The 20288-nt window shown below is 43.9% G+C and overlaps 2 protein-coding genes across 5 annotated transcripts in view; one reads left to right on the top strand and one right to left on the bottom strand.

Annotated features, from left to right (window-relative positions):
- The first annotated feature begins 1599 nt into the window (after nt 1–1599).
- On the top strand, nt 1600–12862 carry arpp21 (cAMP-regulated phosphoprotein, 21). Of its 4 annotated transcripts, none has more exons than XM_050035285.1 (20): nt 1602–1789; nt 6036–6197; nt 6345–6510; nt 6629–6667; nt 6772–6837; nt 6920–7031; nt 7211–7349; nt 7775–7912; nt 7995–8094; nt 8209–8304; nt 8391–8428; nt 8530–8586; nt 8905–9095; nt 9617–9727; nt 9847–9953; nt 10112–10186; nt 10280–10423; nt 10615–10717; nt 11503–11609; nt 11756–12386. In XM_050035285.1, the coding sequence occupies exons 3-20, from the start codon at nt 6349–6351 to the stop codon at nt 11903–11905; spliced, it is 1935 nt and encodes a 644-aa protein (XP_049891242.1). In that variant the 5' UTR covers nt 1602–1789; nt 6036–6197; nt 6345–6348; the 3' UTR covers nt 11906–12386. The 4 variants fall into 4 exon arrangements, with proteins under 4 accessions (XP_049891244.1, XP_049891243.1, XP_049891242.1 ...); XM_050035284.1 differs by having other exon boundaries at nt 11500–11609; nt 11756–12385; XM_050035287.1 differs by lacking the exon at nt 10112–10186 and having other exon boundaries at nt 1600–1789; nt 11500–11609; nt 11756–12862.
- A 1384-nt stretch (nt 12863–14246) lies between these two features.
- zftraf1 (zinc finger TRAF-type containing 1) overlaps nt 14247–20288 on the bottom strand; it is a 16029-nt gene continuing 9987 nt past the window's right edge. Inside the window, exon 7 of the mRNA XM_050034462.1 lies at nt 14247–18658. Within this exon, the coding sequence (XP_049890419.1) occupies nt 18446–18658 (213 nt within the window). The 3' untranslated portion in view covers nt 14247–18445. The remainder of the gene's footprint in view (nt 18659–20288) is intronic.

Here is a 20288-nt window from a genome sequence, read left to right as displayed (position 1 = left end):
TAATATAACTGACAACTGACAGATGAAGAGAAGTACTTCCTGCTAAAGAATAAGTGGTTCAAACATAATTATAAATACCCACAAACAAAGTTTGGTGAAAGGCAATTTCGCTATAGTATGAAGTGGGAAGAGAAACATAAGATGGGATTAATCTAATATGATGTCTAGTTGTAGATGTAGCCTCTTAATTTGGCTCTCAAAGTACACCAGATTGAAGGCTTTTGATATATAATTGACAAAAATTTCTGACCCCCCCACGTGCACCACGACTAAATGACCTCGGTATTTCAAAAATCCTGCGTACGGCCCTGTTTCTGATGACTTATTAAGAGACACTAACACATTTGGCAAACATTTAACATAATTCAGTATTAACTGTAGCTCCATGTTGTGAATAAATGTGATGTTTCCCAGCTAATCCTCCACTTATCTGCATTAAAGACACAGTTTTATTTTTTTTTAACTGTGTTCTGAGCGAAACATGATGCTGAATTTAGCAGCAGACTTCAGTATTAGTAATATAAAGAAGTAGTAAAAGACATAACTTTTGGCGTTCATTTTTTATATGATAGCCTATAAAGGAAATACGGTAAATCAGTAACACATTCTCAGCCCTAATGACTAAATACATATTTCAAGGTATGTTGCTGAGTTTATTTTATAACAAGCACTTCTAGTTCTAATGTAGGTTGAGAACGAAGTCAGACGGGGAAAGACAGGGATATCATGTACTGACATTGTGTGATGAACGTGTCAGTCTAGGTGTCATTCAATTCTGCTAATTCCGATTTAATACTTTTTCGCTATGTCTCATGAAACTCTTGTGGTTTTATTTCTCATATTAATGGTTCCTTTGGCAACAGGAACAATCCCTTTTTAGCTTAGACTGGTTGTTAGTCATTACAGACATGGACAGTGCAACAGGTACCAGAGCTCCGCTAACACATTTTTAGAAAATGCTAAGTTAACATTGGTTAAATATTTGTTAAAAAAAATAAAAAATAAATCAGTAGTTGTTAAACTGAAGGCAAATTACTTCCGAAAAGAACCAGGTGGTTAGCCACCAAGAGTAGCCACTGGGACTAACCACAACTAGCTTACTGCTACTTCCGCTATCTCGCCGGAAGTCGCGCCCATAATTATTTCTACATTAGGGCCCTCAGGAATAAAGTGGATATAGTAGGAAATTAGTTTTCGAATTTTATTATTATTATTTTTTCTCAATGTAGCACAGCAAACGCTACACTGTAAAAAGAAAAGCAAATACTCAACTAACGTACAAATGAATTTGTACTTCCTGTAGGTACAGTTGTATGTAGGCTACATTCCATCACTGCATAAGAATAATATTTTTATCCTTTATAAAGCTACCAGAGAGTATTTCTTGTTGTGTCCCCTCACGTCATGAAGTCAGTTATTGCAGTAATATTGCAGTAGTAAAGGAAATATAATTGAGTTTAGATGAAATGGAAGACAAAGAGAGACGGACAGATACGAGAGCGAGAGACAGGGACAGAGATAGAGATGAGTGGGCTGGTGGAGGGTTGGCTCTCGTGCATTCCTCGCGTGTGTGTGGGCGCGTGGCTCAGGGTTCAGAGCTGTCGGTTCTCCTCCCCGCTCCTCCTCCCCCCTGTGCTCCCCCTGCTCCGACAGAGACAGGCAAAAGGCGAAGGAGGAGCAACGGACCTCACAGTCAACAGACACCGGGTGTACAGCAGTCGGTCGGTCGGTCGGTAGGTAAGCTACACCGGCAGAAGCCCACACGGAGGAGGGAAGACGTCAACTAACGGTAAGCTAACGGACATTCTTAGCGCGAGGACATAGCTTGATTAACGGCTTACATTCTTCTGTCTTCTGGTGCTGTTTTGTCAGCGCTGTTGTTTGGACTTTTGCGACATTAATCGCATCAGATCGTGAGTTATGGTGACATATGAACACATTTATATTTTAGCCGAAACTCTACCGAGGAGACGGTAAAATTTGGGGATGTAACTAGCTAACTGCGCCCCGGGGCGCAGCTATCAGTCGCATTTCCCCCGGGTCTGAAACGGTAACGACACCGCTGAATGAATGATAACGGTTTATTAGGAGCCGGTAGATGTGCTGTATGTAAAGGCTACATTATTTTAGCTCACTGTGTTAAGCGTTACTTAGATGAACAGGTTAGGTTTTAATGTTTTTTCGACCGGCTGCCTCTCTTTTTATATTCCTGCCTGCTTGTGTGTTTTGTGAGTTTAAAGGCGATACAAGTTGCCCCGTGTCTCTGTTAGATTAAAGTCTCTTTCTGTTAAAATACCGAGTTCATGTCAGAGCTCCTGCTGTGTATCCTTCGCCCACCGTCCTCCGCGCTCCACATGCAGCTGACAGCACGGTGAAGTCCCGGAGCAGGAGGTCCACTCCCTGCCCGGGTGTAAAAATAGCCCGGTGTGTCAGCTTAAGCCCGGGTCACGGTAATGCGACACACAAACACACAGCTAACAGTCACTGTCCCCATTGGTTCCCTGCACACAGCCCCCCAAGAGGGAGAGTCCCATCCCGAGAGTAACGTTAGATCGCGCAAACCACGATCATGCTCCGTTATCGGTTATCCCGTTATGTTATGTGGGTCAACAGGATACCGCAAAAGTTGTGCATGAGCATGACACCTGTTTGTTTTAGCCTATTTACAGCATCCTCTGTTTAAACGTGTGATACAGTCAAGATGCCTCCAGTTTTAGACTGTGCAATAAGGAGTTGCAAAGCTTAATTTTGGGTGAAGTTGCCCTTTAACACCAGCGATTGCTGCTTTAATGTGTCGTATATGTGCAGGGTTTTTTTTTTCATATCTCGAGGTTTGACATCAGCTGCAGAGCGACACAGCTGTCGCACCCACAAGTCACTTTGGTAATAAAGCTGCGGTGGCTGCCCAGGTGCTCATGACTCAAAGGACGATGTAACCTAAATTTCATCTCATGTGTAGCCTACTTTCTGTTCTTCACTTGTCTTAAAGTGGAGGGTGAAATAATTCATGCCCTGTTTTATTTGACTTGAGTGTGCAGTAGCAAGGAGACACGATAAAAGAAGCCCAGGAGGGAAAGAATTCAGCTGCAGATTTAAAAAAAAGTGCAGCCACACCACATGCAACAATATAAAAACAAAAAATTGTAAGTAAAAAACTCAAAATACCCTATGTACTGTAGGAGGGGAAAGAAAAGCAGCCCAATTACAGACTCAGGGGCAAAGCCTGTACATATTATGGATAAACAAAGAGCTGAATGCTTTGAGTTTGCCTCAAAATTCTCAATTATTATTTTAAACCACAGAGACCTGCTCTCTTGTTCTGAGTCTTTCGCTGAATCATTTCCTAATGAGCTCAGAGCAGAGGGAGAAAACATGAAATCCCCTTTTTAAATTCAGCTGCAACCTTAGAGACAAAACACAATCAGCTTCGGGGACCATATGCGGTGATAATTTCTATTTTCCAGTTCGGTTTTCAAGTGTTGGAAGGGTGCAAATAAAAAAGAAAGCAGAGCAGACTGTCCTCAGGGATGGGGAAAGTGTACAGATTAATGTGTGCAAATACACAAGGCAGGATAAGAAACCCAAGCATACATCATACAATGATAGATCTGGGTGTTAGATGATACAAGAGCCAATGATAATTATAGTCCTGGTATTCAAAGATAAATTTTTCAGTGGTCCTAATTACAAACAGGATTGTGCTGGGCTTAAGCACTTAGTGTAACTTGGTTGAGCTGACAATGGCCATCTAAAGCAGGTTTTGGATATTTTCCCACTGGCCTGCCTGTGTGTCAGTGTAGATGAGCCAGGCAGCTTTTGGCCAGAGAAGAAAGGTGTCCTGGTGAGTAGGTGGCTCTGAGGCTGGAGGCTTCGGGGAGAGCAGCAGATGGATGATGATGTAGCGGGTACTGGCGCTCCCTGCCTCCCGCCGCCATCCGTCACGCGCTAATGATCGTGTCACACCTTCTCCCCGGGCGGCCGGCCGCTTCTGCAGCGCTCAGCTCAAAAACTGGTAGCTCCACTCAAATCCCCTCTTCACGGCCATCGGCTGAAAAGCCGGGAGACAGACTGTGCTGCAAGCCTCTCTATCACTAATTCTTCACTTCCCTCTTTCTCCAACGCCTTCCTTCACCCCTCTTCACCTTTAACGTCCCTGCAGACTCTTTCCTCATCTCTCTTCATCCTCTGCTTCCCTTGCCTCCCATTCATCTTGTTTCCTCTGTAGTGCATCTGCTCCACATCATTCTTTTCCCTCTTTGTCCTGCTTATGTCATGTTCCCGTTCGCTGCTATTGCTCTCAATTCACAGCTTTAATACAGTCCAATGCCAGCATGCTTTCTCTTATTTTATGGACAATTTTTCTTTGATTGTAATGATAAAAGGAGACGTGTTGTTTTTTCCTTGCCCCTCCCCTGTGTGAGCTCTGAGGTCAGGGTCAGTTACAGTGCAGCACACATGGAGCTGGTCTGTTTGGCTGAAGGACAGCTCAGCAGGAAATCGCCAACAACACATTAGGGAGTCATTATGTCCTATAGAGTGTTTAGGTGTGTTCCCTGGGCAGTGTGCAGAAGCCCACCAAGCTAATACAGTGATACAAGTCATCTCAGCAGTCGGCAAACTGCATTACTCCTGCTCTCATACATTGTGGATTATTTTATCAATCAATCAATTGTACATCTTGTCTGTAAAACGTGAGAAAATAATGACAAATTCTTTTCATGCCGTGGTGACATCTTCAAATTATTAGTTATTTTGTCCGATCAGCCGTCCAAAATGCAAAGATATTCTGTTTTCTATTAATAACATGAAGAAAAGCAGCAACTTTTCACACGTGAAAAGCTGAAAACAGGAAATGTCCGGCATTTTAGCTTGAATCATGACAGAAAAAGAGTTGCCCATTTATTTTCTGTTGATCAATTAATTTACTCGACACGCATCTGAATTAACTGAATCAAATCTTGTCAATACGTGGAGAGCAGCGCCCCTTTCCATAATCCCTTAACTCAAGAAGCCGTTACATCATAGGACTGATTTCTCTGGAAAACCTCAATCAATGTATCGATAAAAACATTGATAACTACAGGGTTACGTTATCACACTTAAAGTACAGCATGTTTTAACACATTTTAATCATAATGATTGTGAAGTATCGCATTTAATTTTGATGATATTTCCATTATGAAACTAAAGACCAACACACAAAGAGATTTCAGGCGCCTCCCGACCATACTGAGAATATTTTTGCTGGGTGGAATCACTGCTGTCATGTATTGTGTTTCACTGAGGCGGCATGGGAAGTAAACACCACTTTGGTTGCACATGGACTGACAGGGGTCTTTAAACAAAAAAAGTGCTATTATCTCCAGTCGGGTGTTAAATAACCATGTTATGGGACTCGGCGTCCTCTGAGCTCGTTATTCTGTCCCCAGGTGTTACAGGAATAAGTGTCCCCTTGAGCTCTGTGTTACACCAGGATGTGTCCCCACTGAATGCAGTTGGCCCTCTGGAAGAGACGGTGGAATGCCACTTCCTCTTGTGTGTGTGTCTGTCTCTTTGGTCTCGGCAATATTCTCACCACTGGGATCAGAGACTCAGCTCGGCATTCTGGGAATATCACTGCTGGCGGATTGGATGATACTCTCCACAGCTGCTGTTTCTAAGAAAAGCTCGAGGACACACTAGACATGCGTTCACATGAGCCACACACATGTAAACACACCAGCAAATGTGACATCCGAGCGCTGGTCTGTGCTGCTACTGTTACACGCATGCACAGGCACACTTACAGTAATACGTTTTAAGCAGCAATTAACTGTCAAACCAGGACAGCATTTGGGAAGCCTAGGCGGAGGTTACACACACATACGCAGACACACAAGCTTAGCTACTTGATGTCATTTCCAGCAGCTTTGCCTTTATGCTCTGGCAGCTGTTTGATGTGTGTGTGTGTGTGTTTGAGGAACAGTGTTGTGGTGTTTCTGTCATAGAATGACCACTAACACAGTTTTTTCTCCTGTGTTTTTCGTTTTCTCCAGGCTATTTTCCATTGACCAGTAAAGAGCCGGCAGAGAGAGGAACAGTAGAGAAGGCGAGCACGGGTGGAGGGGATAATTGCGTTTCTTGCTGCCCTGTGGGAACATGGGATATATGACCTCATCATTCACCTGTGAGGCTCTCCAGTAAACAACTCCAAATAGGTAGGAACAGCAAACACACGCACACACACACACAAACTCATGCAAATGTAGGCAAAGGTATCTTGAAACAGCAGTAAAATATACAAATGTCGCCGTTATGTGGGTAAACACGCACAGCTTCATAAGTCCATGCTTTGTGTTGTTTAGAAGGATGACCGAAGCAGCTGTGGAGAGTACAGATGTCCTCCTAAAACCCTGTGTTGTGACATCATGTGATGTCATGAGCTGCCCCTCCCCGCCGCCATGTCCGTCCTCTTGCAAACAGAAGGAGGACCAAGACTGCCACCATGACAATAAGAAGCTGGAGCAGCAGGTGAGCGACACTAAATATATAGTGCATCACATTAATAGTATATCACTTAAAGTTATGCAGCACCACACTACCTCCCCTCACGTGCTCACTTTATGACAAATTGTGTCCTCACTCGCAGAAAAGCTGTAACCAGGTGCAACCAAAGAAAACAGTTAAGGTAAGCTAAAATAATTCTGCCTCTCATTATTCATTCGAACAGAAATATCTATTGCATTATACTCTATGAATTTGTAATAATGCTCGCTTGTGTGTGTGTTTCAGGCCAAAGGAAAGTTAGTGCGGAGTATTGCTGTCTGCGAGGAGTTCTCACCATTTGAAGCAACCCAGGTAACACACACACAAACACACACATCATCCACCTCCTCATCATCACCACACTCAAATTACTCTTTATTTTCTCCCCTCTCAGGCATCTCCAGACGCAAACATCTCATCTAGCTGCCATGACAACGAGAGAACTCCCTGTAAAGAGGAAGACCAGGAGAACAGCGCCGATCCAAAGAAACATTCACTGTCCAAAGGTGTGTGTGTGTGATTGATATCTCATAAAAGAGAGACAACAGAAAGCAAATAAAATGTAATAAAATGGGTTTCAGTGCCCCTATTTAGTCCTCCTGAGGTGTTTAATATTGCAGTGTGCTTTTTGTATTTTTATTTCTATTGTCTCGTAATACGCCCTGCCCGTCTGTGTCGCTCTCAGAGCCCAGCGTGGAGTACACCGACTCCACCGGCATAGACCTGCACCAGTTTATCGTCAACACCCTCAACAGCAACCCCAGAGACCGCATGATGCTGCTTAAACTGGAGCAGGACATGACTGACTTCATCATCAGCAATAGGTGTGTGTGTGTGGGGGGAGTGTGTGTCTGAACGAGAGGACATAACCTTGGGTCCTCATTGAGCTATCTACCGATAAACATGCTGAAATAAAACTAAATCCTGTTAAAGGATGAATAGAGTTTTATGCTAATTTGAGATATGTCTCCAGCTCTTATATTATAATTCTGTCCATACAGCTTTTTCAGTGTACTGATCAATATATCGAGCTGGTTATGTTGATGTGGGTGTGTTTGAGCCACCAGCGATGAAATTGGACTTAAGCCAAAAAATTCACCCAGTCTCAATCTACCTCCTTCTTTCTCTTCCTCCCTCCCACTTTCTTTCGTTGCTCCCTCCTTCTATACTTGTTTCCCTCACTGCCTCCCTCCTTCTTCACCCCTTTTAATATTTTTTTTTACCTTGCCTCTCTCTTCCCACATCTCAGTCCCTTTAAGAAGTTCCCTCACATGTCGTCCTACCACCGTATGCTGGTCCATCGGGTAGCGGCCTACTTTGGCATGGAGCACAATGTAGACCAGACAGGCAAGGCTGTCATCATCAACAGGACCAGCAGCACACGCATGTAAGCACACACAATGCATGTAAATCCTCGCCTTTTAGCGTTGATTGTGAAGTAATGGCGATTGTTACTTTTTGCCTTCAAGACCGGAGCAGCGCTTTCTGGACCAGGTGCATAAGGACAAGGCAGAAGAGCTCCACCAGTGGAAAATTATTCTGAAGAGAGACAACAGCTCAGATGACCAGGTCCGTCTGTCCTCCTGTCCCTATAGCTGCCTGTCTCTGTGGAATATTCTCTACAATTGACATTGATCGTATCCTATCAGCGTTTTTGACCTGCTTTCGTTCCTCTCCCTTTAGACCCGACTTCACCCCTTACGGGAGAAGCAAAGCAAGTCGATGGAGGAGAGAGAGGAGGAGTACCAACGAGTACGAGATCGAATCTTTAGCCAAGAGGTGAGATAGGGGAGAGGGAGAGAGAGAGACAGGCAGATATGACATGAGACATATAGGAGACTAATTTCTCTGCCGTACTTTTACAGGCATCCTGCACCCAGGAGAGTGCTCATACAGAAACCAGGTAACCTTGCCTGCAGTGTATTCTCTCCATGTGCCTTTTCAGCTTTTTATATTTAGATGAGGGCATTAATATATGTGTGTGTGTGTGTGTGCTGTGTGCAGGGCTGCGGAGGAGAACAATCCATATGCTGAGACCCAGAGGAGAAGGCAGCTCTTCAGGTAGAGCTCTGTCTGCACAGATGCGAAGTCATTTATCATCTTAATCTGGTCAGCCTGGCTGTAACAGAGCTTTTCAGAATCTGCAGTGGAAACAAAATGAAGACCTAGATTTTTTTGTATCAGGGTTAGGAGTCTTAGAAATCTTTCAGTCTGAATAAAATAGCTGAAGGAAAGTTTTTTTATTGATGATTTATGACAGTGAATGCATACATGGCCTTTTTTATGTGAAGCATATCAGCAGGTGTCCCTCATTCACATAAATAGCACCCCTCTCATGCAGCAATAAAGTTGTAGGATAATTCTGGATGTGCCTCACAGGGGGAGCCGTGACAGCTCAGGCTCCAGCTGGACAGGCAGCAGCAGACAGAGCAGCACTGAGACTGACTGTCGCTACAGCAACGACCCCCGACCTTGGAGCAGCACAGACTCTGATTCCTCCTACCAATGGACGAGTCCTGCCTCGAAGCCCTGCCAAGCTGCCAACCACAGCTGGGACACACGCGGTTCAGGTGCGTCTTTTTTTTTTTTTTTTTTTTTTTGTTCATAAACCTGGCGTCAGAATAACATTTAGAGACTCTTTATCACTTCTCAGTCGCACCTTGAAGGTGTGAATCCAGTCGTCGAGGGTGAGACACTTCATCCCTCTCTACCTGTGTGCAAGCAAACTTATTAGCGGATTTCATCGCCACGCCACACTTGGGAAAATCGCTGCGTATAAATGATGTCTGTTCTTTATTCAGCAGCAGCTAATTAACAAAAAGCAGTGGAAGTTCTGCTGGTGTGAAGATATAACTCAATTCATGAACCTTCACACCATAGCTGTAAATTTTCACACAACACCTCCAGTCATCTTCGCATATTCAAGAAAAATACGTCATTGCTGAGAAGCTGCACACAGTATGTTTTTAGCACAGGCAGGGGAGGAGAGACTGAAGATTTTGAATGTTAATTTATTATGTGCCGTGATAAAACTTTCTCTGTCTTTACTTTCTTATCTCTACTCCCTCTTTCACTTTTCCCTCCCTCTCAGGCTCCATCCCTCTTTACAGACTGACATCCACAGATGAGCCCGCTCCCAACTCTGCTTACATCGTGGAGAACGGGATCCCACCGGGAAGCATACTAGTGAACCCTCATACTGGTACGTACCACAAACACACACACACACACACACACACACACACACACACACACACCAGTAACATTACACACACAACACACAATGCATTTATCACACTTATCAACCCTTTGACCTCTCAGGGCAGCCTTTCCTGAACCCTGATGGATCCCCTGCTGTGTACAACCCTCCGGACAGCCAGCAGCCAATCAGGAGCCAGACTCAGCTTCAAGGCTCCCCCTCTCAGCAGGTAGAGCGCGCGCGCACACACACACACACACACACACACACACACACACACACACACAGAGCAGGAAGGGTTCGACATGCAAGACATGCTCGGGCTGACATACATGCATGTGGCCGTCTGTCTCTTTATCTCCGTCCCCATTTGTGTGTCTCTCTCAGGTGGTTCAGTACTCATCTGTCTCGTACACAGCTCCACAGATGTTGCCTGTCACTCCCTCACAGCCATACGCCGCAGTATGTATCGCTGTACAAACTGCCGCACATACGTGTGCTTACAGTGTGTGTGTGTTTCATGTGCGTGTTGACCTCCTTTCTCTCGACCCGCAGATTGAAGAGCTCTCCTCGCAGTTTGCTCAAGTGAGCTGTCAATCGACGTGTGAAGCCCCCCCTCTTTACCCGCCCGGTCAGGGTTACATCTATGCAGCCCCTCCCCCTCCCAATCCCCCTAGCTACTGCCAGCCCTCACCTCAGGTACGGACTCACATGCACCTTAAATTTCTCATGTTCCTTTTGTGATTGACGTACTTGAAACAACAACTTCATGGTAGTGTCAGATATATGTTTAAATTCTGCCTTGATTTTACCTACAATTTAGGTTGAAGGAGTTTCAGGTAAATAACAGTAAGAATAAAGCCAGTATTTTTTACATTATTTTCCGACAGTTGCCTGTGTATTACTACGGCCAGTATCCTACCTCAGCTCAGCAGCCGTGCAGGCCTGTCTCACCCAGCCAGCACATCCACAGCCAAGCAGCACAGCCAGCAGGTACTTGCCACCTGTGTGTGTATGTGCGTGTGTGTGTGTGTGTGTGTGTGTGTGTGTGTGTGGGAGACAGACGCAGGCCATGGCAGTAGAGGAGGGGGCCGTTACACTGTCAGAGATGTAGTCTGAGGGTCTCACAGTGAACCGGTCTCTTTTCCTGCTGCTTCTATTCCACGCGACGACAAAGACGAAGAGGCGGATTTCAACACTGTCATCATGTGTTAGAATTTAGTGCATCTTAATGAGCGAATGTATTTGAAACAGCTGCAAACAGTCCGTCAACACCTTCCAGGCATCAGTGTCCGATAACAAAATAAATGAAGATGAATGTATAGAATCATACAAGTGGCGACATCCAAGCAAAAATCAGAAGTACAGGGTGAACTATGGAAAAATATTAATGTATTTCCCAAAGTAGTGTTTTGTTGTTGCTGTAATTATTTAATGTTGCCAATAAAGATTCAAGTGCACAACCGGCACTGTAAGAATTCTGTATGATTTTTATGTCGCCATTTAAGGTAAAATAAATAATAATAAAAACAGAGAAGTACTCAAGTTCTTACACAGCCAGAAAATAATTAATTAAAGTTTTTTATTTATCGACAATATCTGGAAAATTAGAGAGCGGTTAGTTCATGCTGTATCCAAGTTTCCTCACAGCTCGTCTTATTTAAAACAACAGTAAAACTCTCTTGTGGCTCTATCCTTATATTAACCGTTTGCTGAACACTTTGCACTGATGAAATATATTGTTAATAATCTCTTATATAACTGTGTGTTGGCAGCAGGTTACGCCCCTGCTGTGGGGGTGCAGCAGTCTTCACACACCCAGGCCCAGGCTGTGCTGGGGACCTACTCACCAATGGCCTCTCATCAGCATCGTAGCATGGTTCAGGTAAACACAGAGCACCCAAAGGTCTCGTTCATCGCCAGCCTCCGACAACTCAGCCCCCAAAAGAAGCGTTTAGCACTTCAGAAAGTGCTTGTGGTTGCAGATTCTTCACTCCAACTTTACTTTCTTTTTTTTTTCTTCATCTGCAGGGAGGTGTTTCACTGTCCTATCCCCAAAGTAACGTTGTTGCTGGGGAGGCGGGTTACTGCTGCGTGGTGCCCTCACCCTCCCACCACGGCAGCTGCCATCCTCCCAGCTGCACCAACCTCAGGGCCCCGGCCTGGAGCGCACAGTATTGATGATGCCTTGACGGATGGAGCGACGATGCTCGAGTTCCTGCGTTAACTCACATGCACACACACACACACACACACATACACACTCTTAACACAAACACCTTTTTTTCACACTCCCCTCACCTACACTCGCCTTCCTCTTGACGATGCCCACAGGGTGCGCTGTTCACACTCATAACAAGCATGTGTGCACACACACACACACACACACACACACACACACACACACACAACATACACCCACTCACATACAGAAATGTTCCACTGTTAGAAATGTTCCACTGTACCAAAGCTTAATAGTATATATCAGAGCTGCTTTATTGAATGCATAATTTATATACACAAATGGAGTTTTATATTGATATTAAATTATATATTGTGTTCCAAGGAAATGCACTGTGTGAATAGAATAAAGTGCTGTGGCTGGATTGACGATGTCACATTTCTATATCATCCCGGCTCTTTGTTTCCTCCAACATTGATGACGCTAATGCAAATGGATGCAGGCGTGGCGAGACACAAACACCAGGAAATGAAGTACATTAAATGAGGCAGCAGTGTCACATGATAATCAAAATGATGTTTGTGCTGTGGAGAAGCAGTAATATGGGTTGTTAACCCACCACTGAGCTCATAAATGGGAGATGAATGTCATTAACTTAATGTCTGAATAACTAACAAGCAAGTGAAAGATTTAAGATTAACATGGTTGACCATTAAGGGCACTTATTTTAAGGGAATCTTGGTGTTATTAGGACTCAGATGATCACACAGTCGCAGTCGAGCAATAGCGTTCAGGTTTTCACTCATGACAACAAGCCAATGTGGAAAATTGGTGCAGATTATATAAACAGCAGAGTTATCAGTTACCATTTTCTATCAAACCACTGAAGCTGTCTCAGTTTGAGGCATTAGCGCCCCCTGCTGCTCAAACACTCTCAGTACACAGCCCTCATTAACACACACTTCAGGGCTGCAAATTACTATTATTTCTGTCACTGATTAATCTTCAGAATAGTTTTACAATTAACTGATTAGTTGTTATCGTATTTAGGAAGGAGTTATCTAGCAAATTTGAGAGGCTGAAATGGGTCAAATTTGGGGATTTTTGTGTAAAAACGTGTCCAAACAGTTACCTGGTTATCAAAGTGTATGCCAGTTCATTTCATTCTGATCACCTTCTCAATTTCATTTCTACCCATGAGGATGATGTCCAGTCAAAAGGCAGAGGTGGAATGTAACTAAGTACATTTACTAAGTGAGGTATTTAAGTTACAGTTTTGAGGTACTTGATTATTTCCATTACCTGCTACTTTGAACTCCTCTCCATCTCAGAGGGGAATATCATTGCCTACTTTTTACTCCTCCACATCCTCCACTTTTTACTCCTGGAGCCTATCCCAGCTGACATTGGGTGAGAGGCAGGGTACGCCCTGGACAGGTCGTCAGACTATCACAGGGCTGACACATAGAGACAGACAACTATTCACACCTGCAGGCAATTTAGAGTCACAAATTAACCTGCATGTCTTTGGACTGTGGGTGGAAGCTGGAGTACCCTTAGAAAACCCATGCTAACACAGGGAGAACATGCAAACTCCACACAGAAGTTCCCAGGGTTCGAACCCCCCACCCTGGGTTATCTGTATGTAAAACAAATGATTCACCTGTTTTCAACCTTTCAGCGTTTCCTGTCCTCACTCCTCTCTCCCAAGAGGCAAATCCAGGAGCAGCAGCCCCACACAGGTCAGTTATACACAGAGGTGTTTCTAGGATTTGAGGACATTTAGGGCTTACCTGAACCTCTGTTGGGGGGTCTAGAGGATCCTCCCCTGGCACATAGTCTATTTTGATGCCGTGCTTATGCACTCTGGCATCTTATTAACATTCAAAGTACAAAAAATATAATTCATTTATTCAGTTTATTTTCAATGTGAGTTAGAAAATGGACGTTGGGCCACCCAGCATCATGTCTGGCCTGTAGGCCATAAATGAGACCCTGTGTCCTCATATGAGGACATCACATTTTGGGTTTACTTGACCTTATACTTCATTTTTCTTAACTTAGACCTGTTGTCCTCGTTCATGGACACTTTTTATGCCATCTAGTGGCAGTAAGAGCACAATACACTAATCTATGTGAAAACAAGATGGCAGCCATCTCTGCCAAGTTGAACTTATCTCTATTGTTCGGTTTAGGCATGACGTGCTATAAACAATCCACTAGATGTTGCTGTCTTTAAAGAGTATGTCTGTCAGGTCAACTCCAACAGGAAGTTGGTAACAACAAAAAGGTCACTCCAGACATGAGGGCTGTGTGTGGTGGGATTTTAAAAGGTAGGCACATTTTTTTCGACATGCTCTAGTTTCAGAGGTCTTACTGAACATACTAATGTCAATTTATACAAAAAAATAAAAGTCTAATAAGGGCCAAATAATTGTTTAAAAACACTACCAAAAAGTTTGTTTGTCCCTTTATGGTAAAGGTAGTAAAGCTAAGCTAACGTGACTTAAACTTAATTTTAGCTTCAATTTACAAAAAACTTTTTATTTATTGTTGTTAAATGATACATTTGATGTTGTCCATTATAAATGCTGAAATAATTTTTAAGTATGATTTTTTACATTTTAAAACCATGCTCAACCAAAAGGCTGAATTGTCATAATACATTTACAATTTTTATTCAATAAAAAGGATCAATATTTACTGTTTTTGATTAATTTTCCTTGCACCTGTGCTTTAACTACTGTGACATGTAAAAATGATCTACTCACCTATACAGATCAATATCTAATTAAATACATATTTACAAACATACATTATATAAATGTCTCCCTTGCAGAAGTCTTCAGGCGTTCAACATTTTACACTCCTGCAAACACCTTCTTTCACTTTCATACAAGCAATAACTGATAAGCCAGTGTGTGTGTTATTGTTCAGATGCCGGCTAATTCGGTTTGTGCTCAAAATGATTCATATCCTCCCCAACAAATTCAACAAAACATATCCATCATTCGTACGAGGCTTTAGAATTAAATTTGGATTTCGTAACTGTGGTGTTGGATGCAATATTCATACAGGCCGACGCTTTCAGAGAGTCAGCTCTATTTTGGTCCTTTCTACGTTCACACACACACACACACACACACACACACACACACACGCACACAGCAGTGCAGGTTCCATGATCTTTAATAAAAGGCACATGTACAGCCATAGTGAGATGAGTGAGTCCACTGGCATAGAGACGAAGCATTAAAACACAGAAATACAGGAAGTAGAGGTCAGGAGGAGAGAGATCTATCTGCTTTACAGTAGAATCTACTTAAGTAACATCTTCTCGTTCAAGTAAGTCTAACACTAATATGTCACCGTGGTAAGGTAAAACCCCACCCCAACCCCCGTCCCCACCCCTGCCACCCACACACACACACACACACACACACACACACACACACACAATCATCCACACCACCCACAGTCTGATCCTCCTGAGAAGTCTTCTCCAGGGGGCCGCTGAGCTCCACGCAGACGAAGGAGTCTCACAGTTTGGGTTGCGTCCCCTTGCTGTCGTTGACTCGTCCTCATGGGCCCCTGTTGCCTCAAAGTTCATCCATGAAGTTCGGTGCACACACAGCTCACACTCTTGATGTCATCCTCCTTAGATTTTTCACAGAGACCCAAAATCCATCCAGTGCTCTTCTACTGGAAACAACCTGGCTCAGGTTTTCTGTATGTCGGTTAGTTTGTGGTAATTTGTAAGAAAACACTGGTGTTCTTTTGACTGATGATGAGCTCATATTTTCTTCAGTCTTTCCATTGATTGGGGAAAGTACGTGAGATATTACAGCTATAGCCTGACCAATGACAGATCTGTGGGGCTGATACCGATAAAGGTATTGCCGAGCTTTAAAAAAAACGACAGTTGTTTATTTTAACTAACACATAACCATAGGAAAAGAATGAGAGCAGGACAGACATTCCCATTCAGCAGTGGCCATTTTTATGTGTAGCATTCGCGAAATTTCCGAAGCCTACGACAGCAACAGAATGGCCCGCCTCTGATAGGCTGACATTCTTACCCTAAACTTAACCAATCCCCCTCATTTTGCCTACACCTAAATAATCAAACCAACGAAGGCGTTGCCAATCAGAGAGAGTAGGGTGGGTCATTCCTTCACTATCCAAGGATTCTCCAATTTGGGTCCCATTGCCATTGCAACTGTTGTAGCGAACTAATGCCGAAAACACACCAAGCAGCACACCTGTGTGGACCTTTTTTGCGTGTTGAAGGTGAGTTTGTGGGTTTCAAGGAGTAAGAAATTCTTGTAAGAAAGGTCAACCTGTCACAGTAGTCACAAGACTCTGTTTGCTGATTGGCTAAAAGTTAAGTTTGGCCGAATCAAAAGGCCACAGCTTAGAGCAGCCGCCGCAGATTTCCATACCCACTGCATGGCAGCTCGCACTTTGAAGATGCTTGGTGTGTTTTCGACGTAATGTCCGTATAAACAACCGGCTTGCATCAAATCATGAACTCTCTGAGTCAAGGTTTTGCATTAACAGCCAAACGAGCAGTGGAGCAGTTTTGACGCACGGAGCGGCGTCTTCTTGGCTAAAGATTCTCCATTACCTTGCTGCTGGGGATAAATTGAGGATTTCTGGATTTAACTGCGTCATACTTTTATTAGTAGGACATCAAATTCTATTCATCAACTGAAAACGCAGGTTTAGCAATAAGCTAACGTCGGCTAATATAGGTCGCCCTCACTGATTTATAAATCTAATTACTATTTTAAAATCAAGAATATTTTTAACACAACAAACTGTTAAATAATATATATATATAAACTAAAATAAATAAAGGTTTTAGGGCATGGTCACACATGCAGGAAATTAACACCGGCGAATTTTCACCTCCTGTTCACTCCCATTTAGTGCGAGCGAAGGGGCGTATAAAACATTGGCTCCTGATGGCAAAGCAAATCTCATCTTCGACTTCAGTGAACACTGACTGGCGAATTCGCAGCCTGAACAATAGTAAAGAAGTAAATATGGAGGACCCATTGATTGTTGCCATGTTTAATGAGCTGAATTACAAACTGCCCCACATTAGAGATGCTGCCTGGCTGGCAGTCAGTCAGTAAGCAGACAGGCATGGAACATAAGGAAATTTAAAAAGGTACCAATAGCTTCATATTTCCCAGTATTTATTAGCAAGCTAGCAGGTCACTCGCCTGCACTCGCTCATGTCTGACCGTACCTTTAAGATGCAGAGTATGTAGGCATGCAGGACCCAGTTGTTTTTGTGCTGAAGGGGCGCAAAGTCCCTAATAAATCTGCAGATAATCAAATTACCAAAAAGCAGCTGACATACAGTGAACCTGAAGGTCTGTCATGTCCTCAAGGATTATACGATTTGTCTAATAGGGAGGTTTTCACATGAATCTCACAGTTATGATCTTTTAGACACACACACAAAATCAGTCACACGCTAAAACCCAAAATAAAAAGAATAAAAGTTCACAGGTACTTAAATACTTGGGGTTAAGAGAAATAAAAATGGTATTAGTGTTGAAGGTTAAATATAACCACAGCTGGAGGAAGAGGTTGAAGAACTAAAATATGCATGCAGCCAGGCCGTCTCTCCTCGTGTTGAAAGGTGAAAGGATATCACTGGGGGGGGGGGGGGGGCGGACGCCGTCTTTCGTCTGCTCTGGCGAAAGCTTTACACACACTTTTGCCAAAACAGACAGAAACTGTTGACAAGACTCAGGCATAGAGTTTGTAGACGGAAAGGACAAACACACACTGTCTCACACACACACACGCGCGCCCTCTACATCCACTCACGTGTCCAAAGAACAGCTCAGTAGAGTCAATCACTCTATTTTCACATTATCACGTGTCTTTGGGACATCTCAACATAAAAGCAAGAGTTTGGGACACACTCCAGGGTCCGTTCACTTTCTCTCTCTCTCACACATACACAAGCATGTACGCAACAAATGCACCCAGCAAATCCTGCTTTGTTTGGTGTGTGTGTGCTACCTTTGGCTGCGGGTGTCAGGGGTGAAAGGTCAGACACTACATGACCTCAGAGAGCCTCCACAGGTACACACCAACCATCACAGACCCTGCTCCCTCACCCCAACAGCCCCGCCTGTGCCTTCGCAGGTTTCACCCCACCCCTCCATTCCATAACAAAGCCCACCCATCTCCATAGCAACTCACAGCTCCCCGAGCAAGGGGTCTCACTATCTTGTAAAAGGAGGTAAGTGTAATTAGTGGTGTGTGTGTGTGCGTGTGTGTGTGAGTGTAGATGTGTGTGTACCCTGCATGAATGTTTGTGAGAGTATATGTGTGTATTTGTGTGTGTGTGTGTGTGTGTGTGTCGGTGTTAAGAGGTATCAGTGGTTCAGTGGTGTCTCTTTAATCTTCATCACTCCTCTCTCTCAGCCCCTCACCCTCCATCACCCCTCTTCTTCTTCTCCCTCATCCTCTCCATCCTCCTCCTCCTCCTCCTCCTCCTCTTCCCTCGCTCTTTATTTTTGGACTTGGAAGATGAACAGGCGCAGGTTGATGTTTTTGGCGGCCAGCAGTTTGTTGCACTCCACCGAATCTGAGATGGGCAGAGGGACGTAGTCGGTCTCGTTGGTGTCGTTGCTGAAGGAGTGGTGGTGGATGACCGGCTTGATCCGCACGTCGTCATAAGGCCCCTTCAGCAGCAGGAAGGAGCACTCCAGGGCTGAGTTCACCTGCGCACACACAAGCACGTCACTGTATTAGTCACAACATCTGCTGACAAGGGGTGGACCAAATATGATAATGATATTTTTTTTCTACCTAAACACAACAGCACAACGTCACACTACCCATACTAATAAATATGAAGAGACGCCACTTATTGCTGCGCAATGATGACAGCACAACAACCAAAGCACTGAAGAGAAAATTAAATAAAGAAACTGACAAGAGATGGGAGCTCACAGGGAGTTTTGACACACACACATACACTGAACAAAAATATAAACGCAACACTTTTGTTACCGCTCCTTGCAACTGCAGACCACATGTAACCACATCCGTCCTGAAAGTCATCAGAGATTTGCTCACTGAAGTATTTCTGCATCAGAAACCATTTCAGTGAAGCTCGTCTGCATGCTCTTCATCCTCAGCAGTGTCTGGACCTGACTACAGTCTGTTGATGTAGCTAATTTGAGTGGGCACTGCTCACCTCTGATGGCGTCTAGCACTTTGGAGAAGTGCTCTCTCCACTCCATCTTGTGTGACCAAAAAACATGTGTCTGTGGCCCTATCCATTTTCATCCGCTTATCTGTGGCCTGGTTGCAGGGGCAGCAGGCTGAGCAAAGCACCCCAGACATCCCTCTCCCCTGCAACACTTTCCAGCTCCTCCTGGGAGACCCAGAGGTGTTCCCAGGCCAGATGAGATATGTAGGGTGTTCTGGGTCTGCCCCAGGACCTCCTACCAGTGGGACGTGCCTGAAACATCTCCAGCAGGACGTGCCCAGGAGGCATCCTGATCAGATGCCTGAACCACCTCAACTGACCCCTTTCGACACGAAGGAGCAATGGCAGACCTGCCAACCTTGTCAAAATATTTTGAGTACCACTTGTGTTGTGCAGCTTTTTTTCGCAGACTTCTGCAACTCCATTGCTTTGCACGCAGTAATTTCCCCATTCACTGGCTAGAAAAACAGTTATAAAAAAACAATAAAACCTATATTTTTGATTACAATACCTTTAATAAAGAAAATATAGACATTTTGCACTCTGTAATTACATTCTTTAACTATTTCTTAACATAAATATCCAAACCAATCAACAGAAAACCAAAAAATGCTATGTCCTTCTAAGCCATGTATATACTGTATCATGACAGCCTTTCAATGGAACACAGAAACACTTTCAAAACATGAAAATGCTGTTAATAAACCAAGGTAATTTATTTATTTATCTATATTATTTTACATTTTTTTTATTTTGTTGACCTTGACCCTGATGCCCTTTTAACTACAGTTTTTGCATCAGTCATCACTCCTTCCTGGAGTGGAACTTGCTCTGGACTGTTTTGCCTCATAGGTTGCTGACTTTGCCTTGTTTAATAGAGCATCACTGAAACCCTCCATGTGACAGATGGTCCCTTTTGCAGCCATGCTCACCTTTCTTGTCACCAAAGCACTGATCATGTCAGTGCTCAGGCTAGCCCTGTATTGTGTCTTGTTTTTGGTGACAAGGCTGAAAATCCTCTCACAATCAGCATTGCTGTGGAAGATAACCAGTATCCCTAGCATGACTGCTGAAAGGTTGGAGAAGATCTCCTGTCCTCCTCTCTTCAAATGACCAATATCAACCCAGGCTTCATC

The sequence above is a fragment of the Epinephelus moara genome, chromosome 22 (genome assembly GCF_006386435.1).
Source record: "Epinephelus moara isolate mb chromosome 22, YSFRI_EMoa_1.0, whole genome shotgun sequence".
Lineage (NCBI taxonomy): Eukaryota > Metazoa > Chordata > Actinopteri > Perciformes > Serranidae > Epinephelus > Epinephelus moara.
The sequence above is the reverse complement of the archived record's forward strand: the minus strand, read 5'-3'. Positions and strand labels throughout refer to the sequence as shown.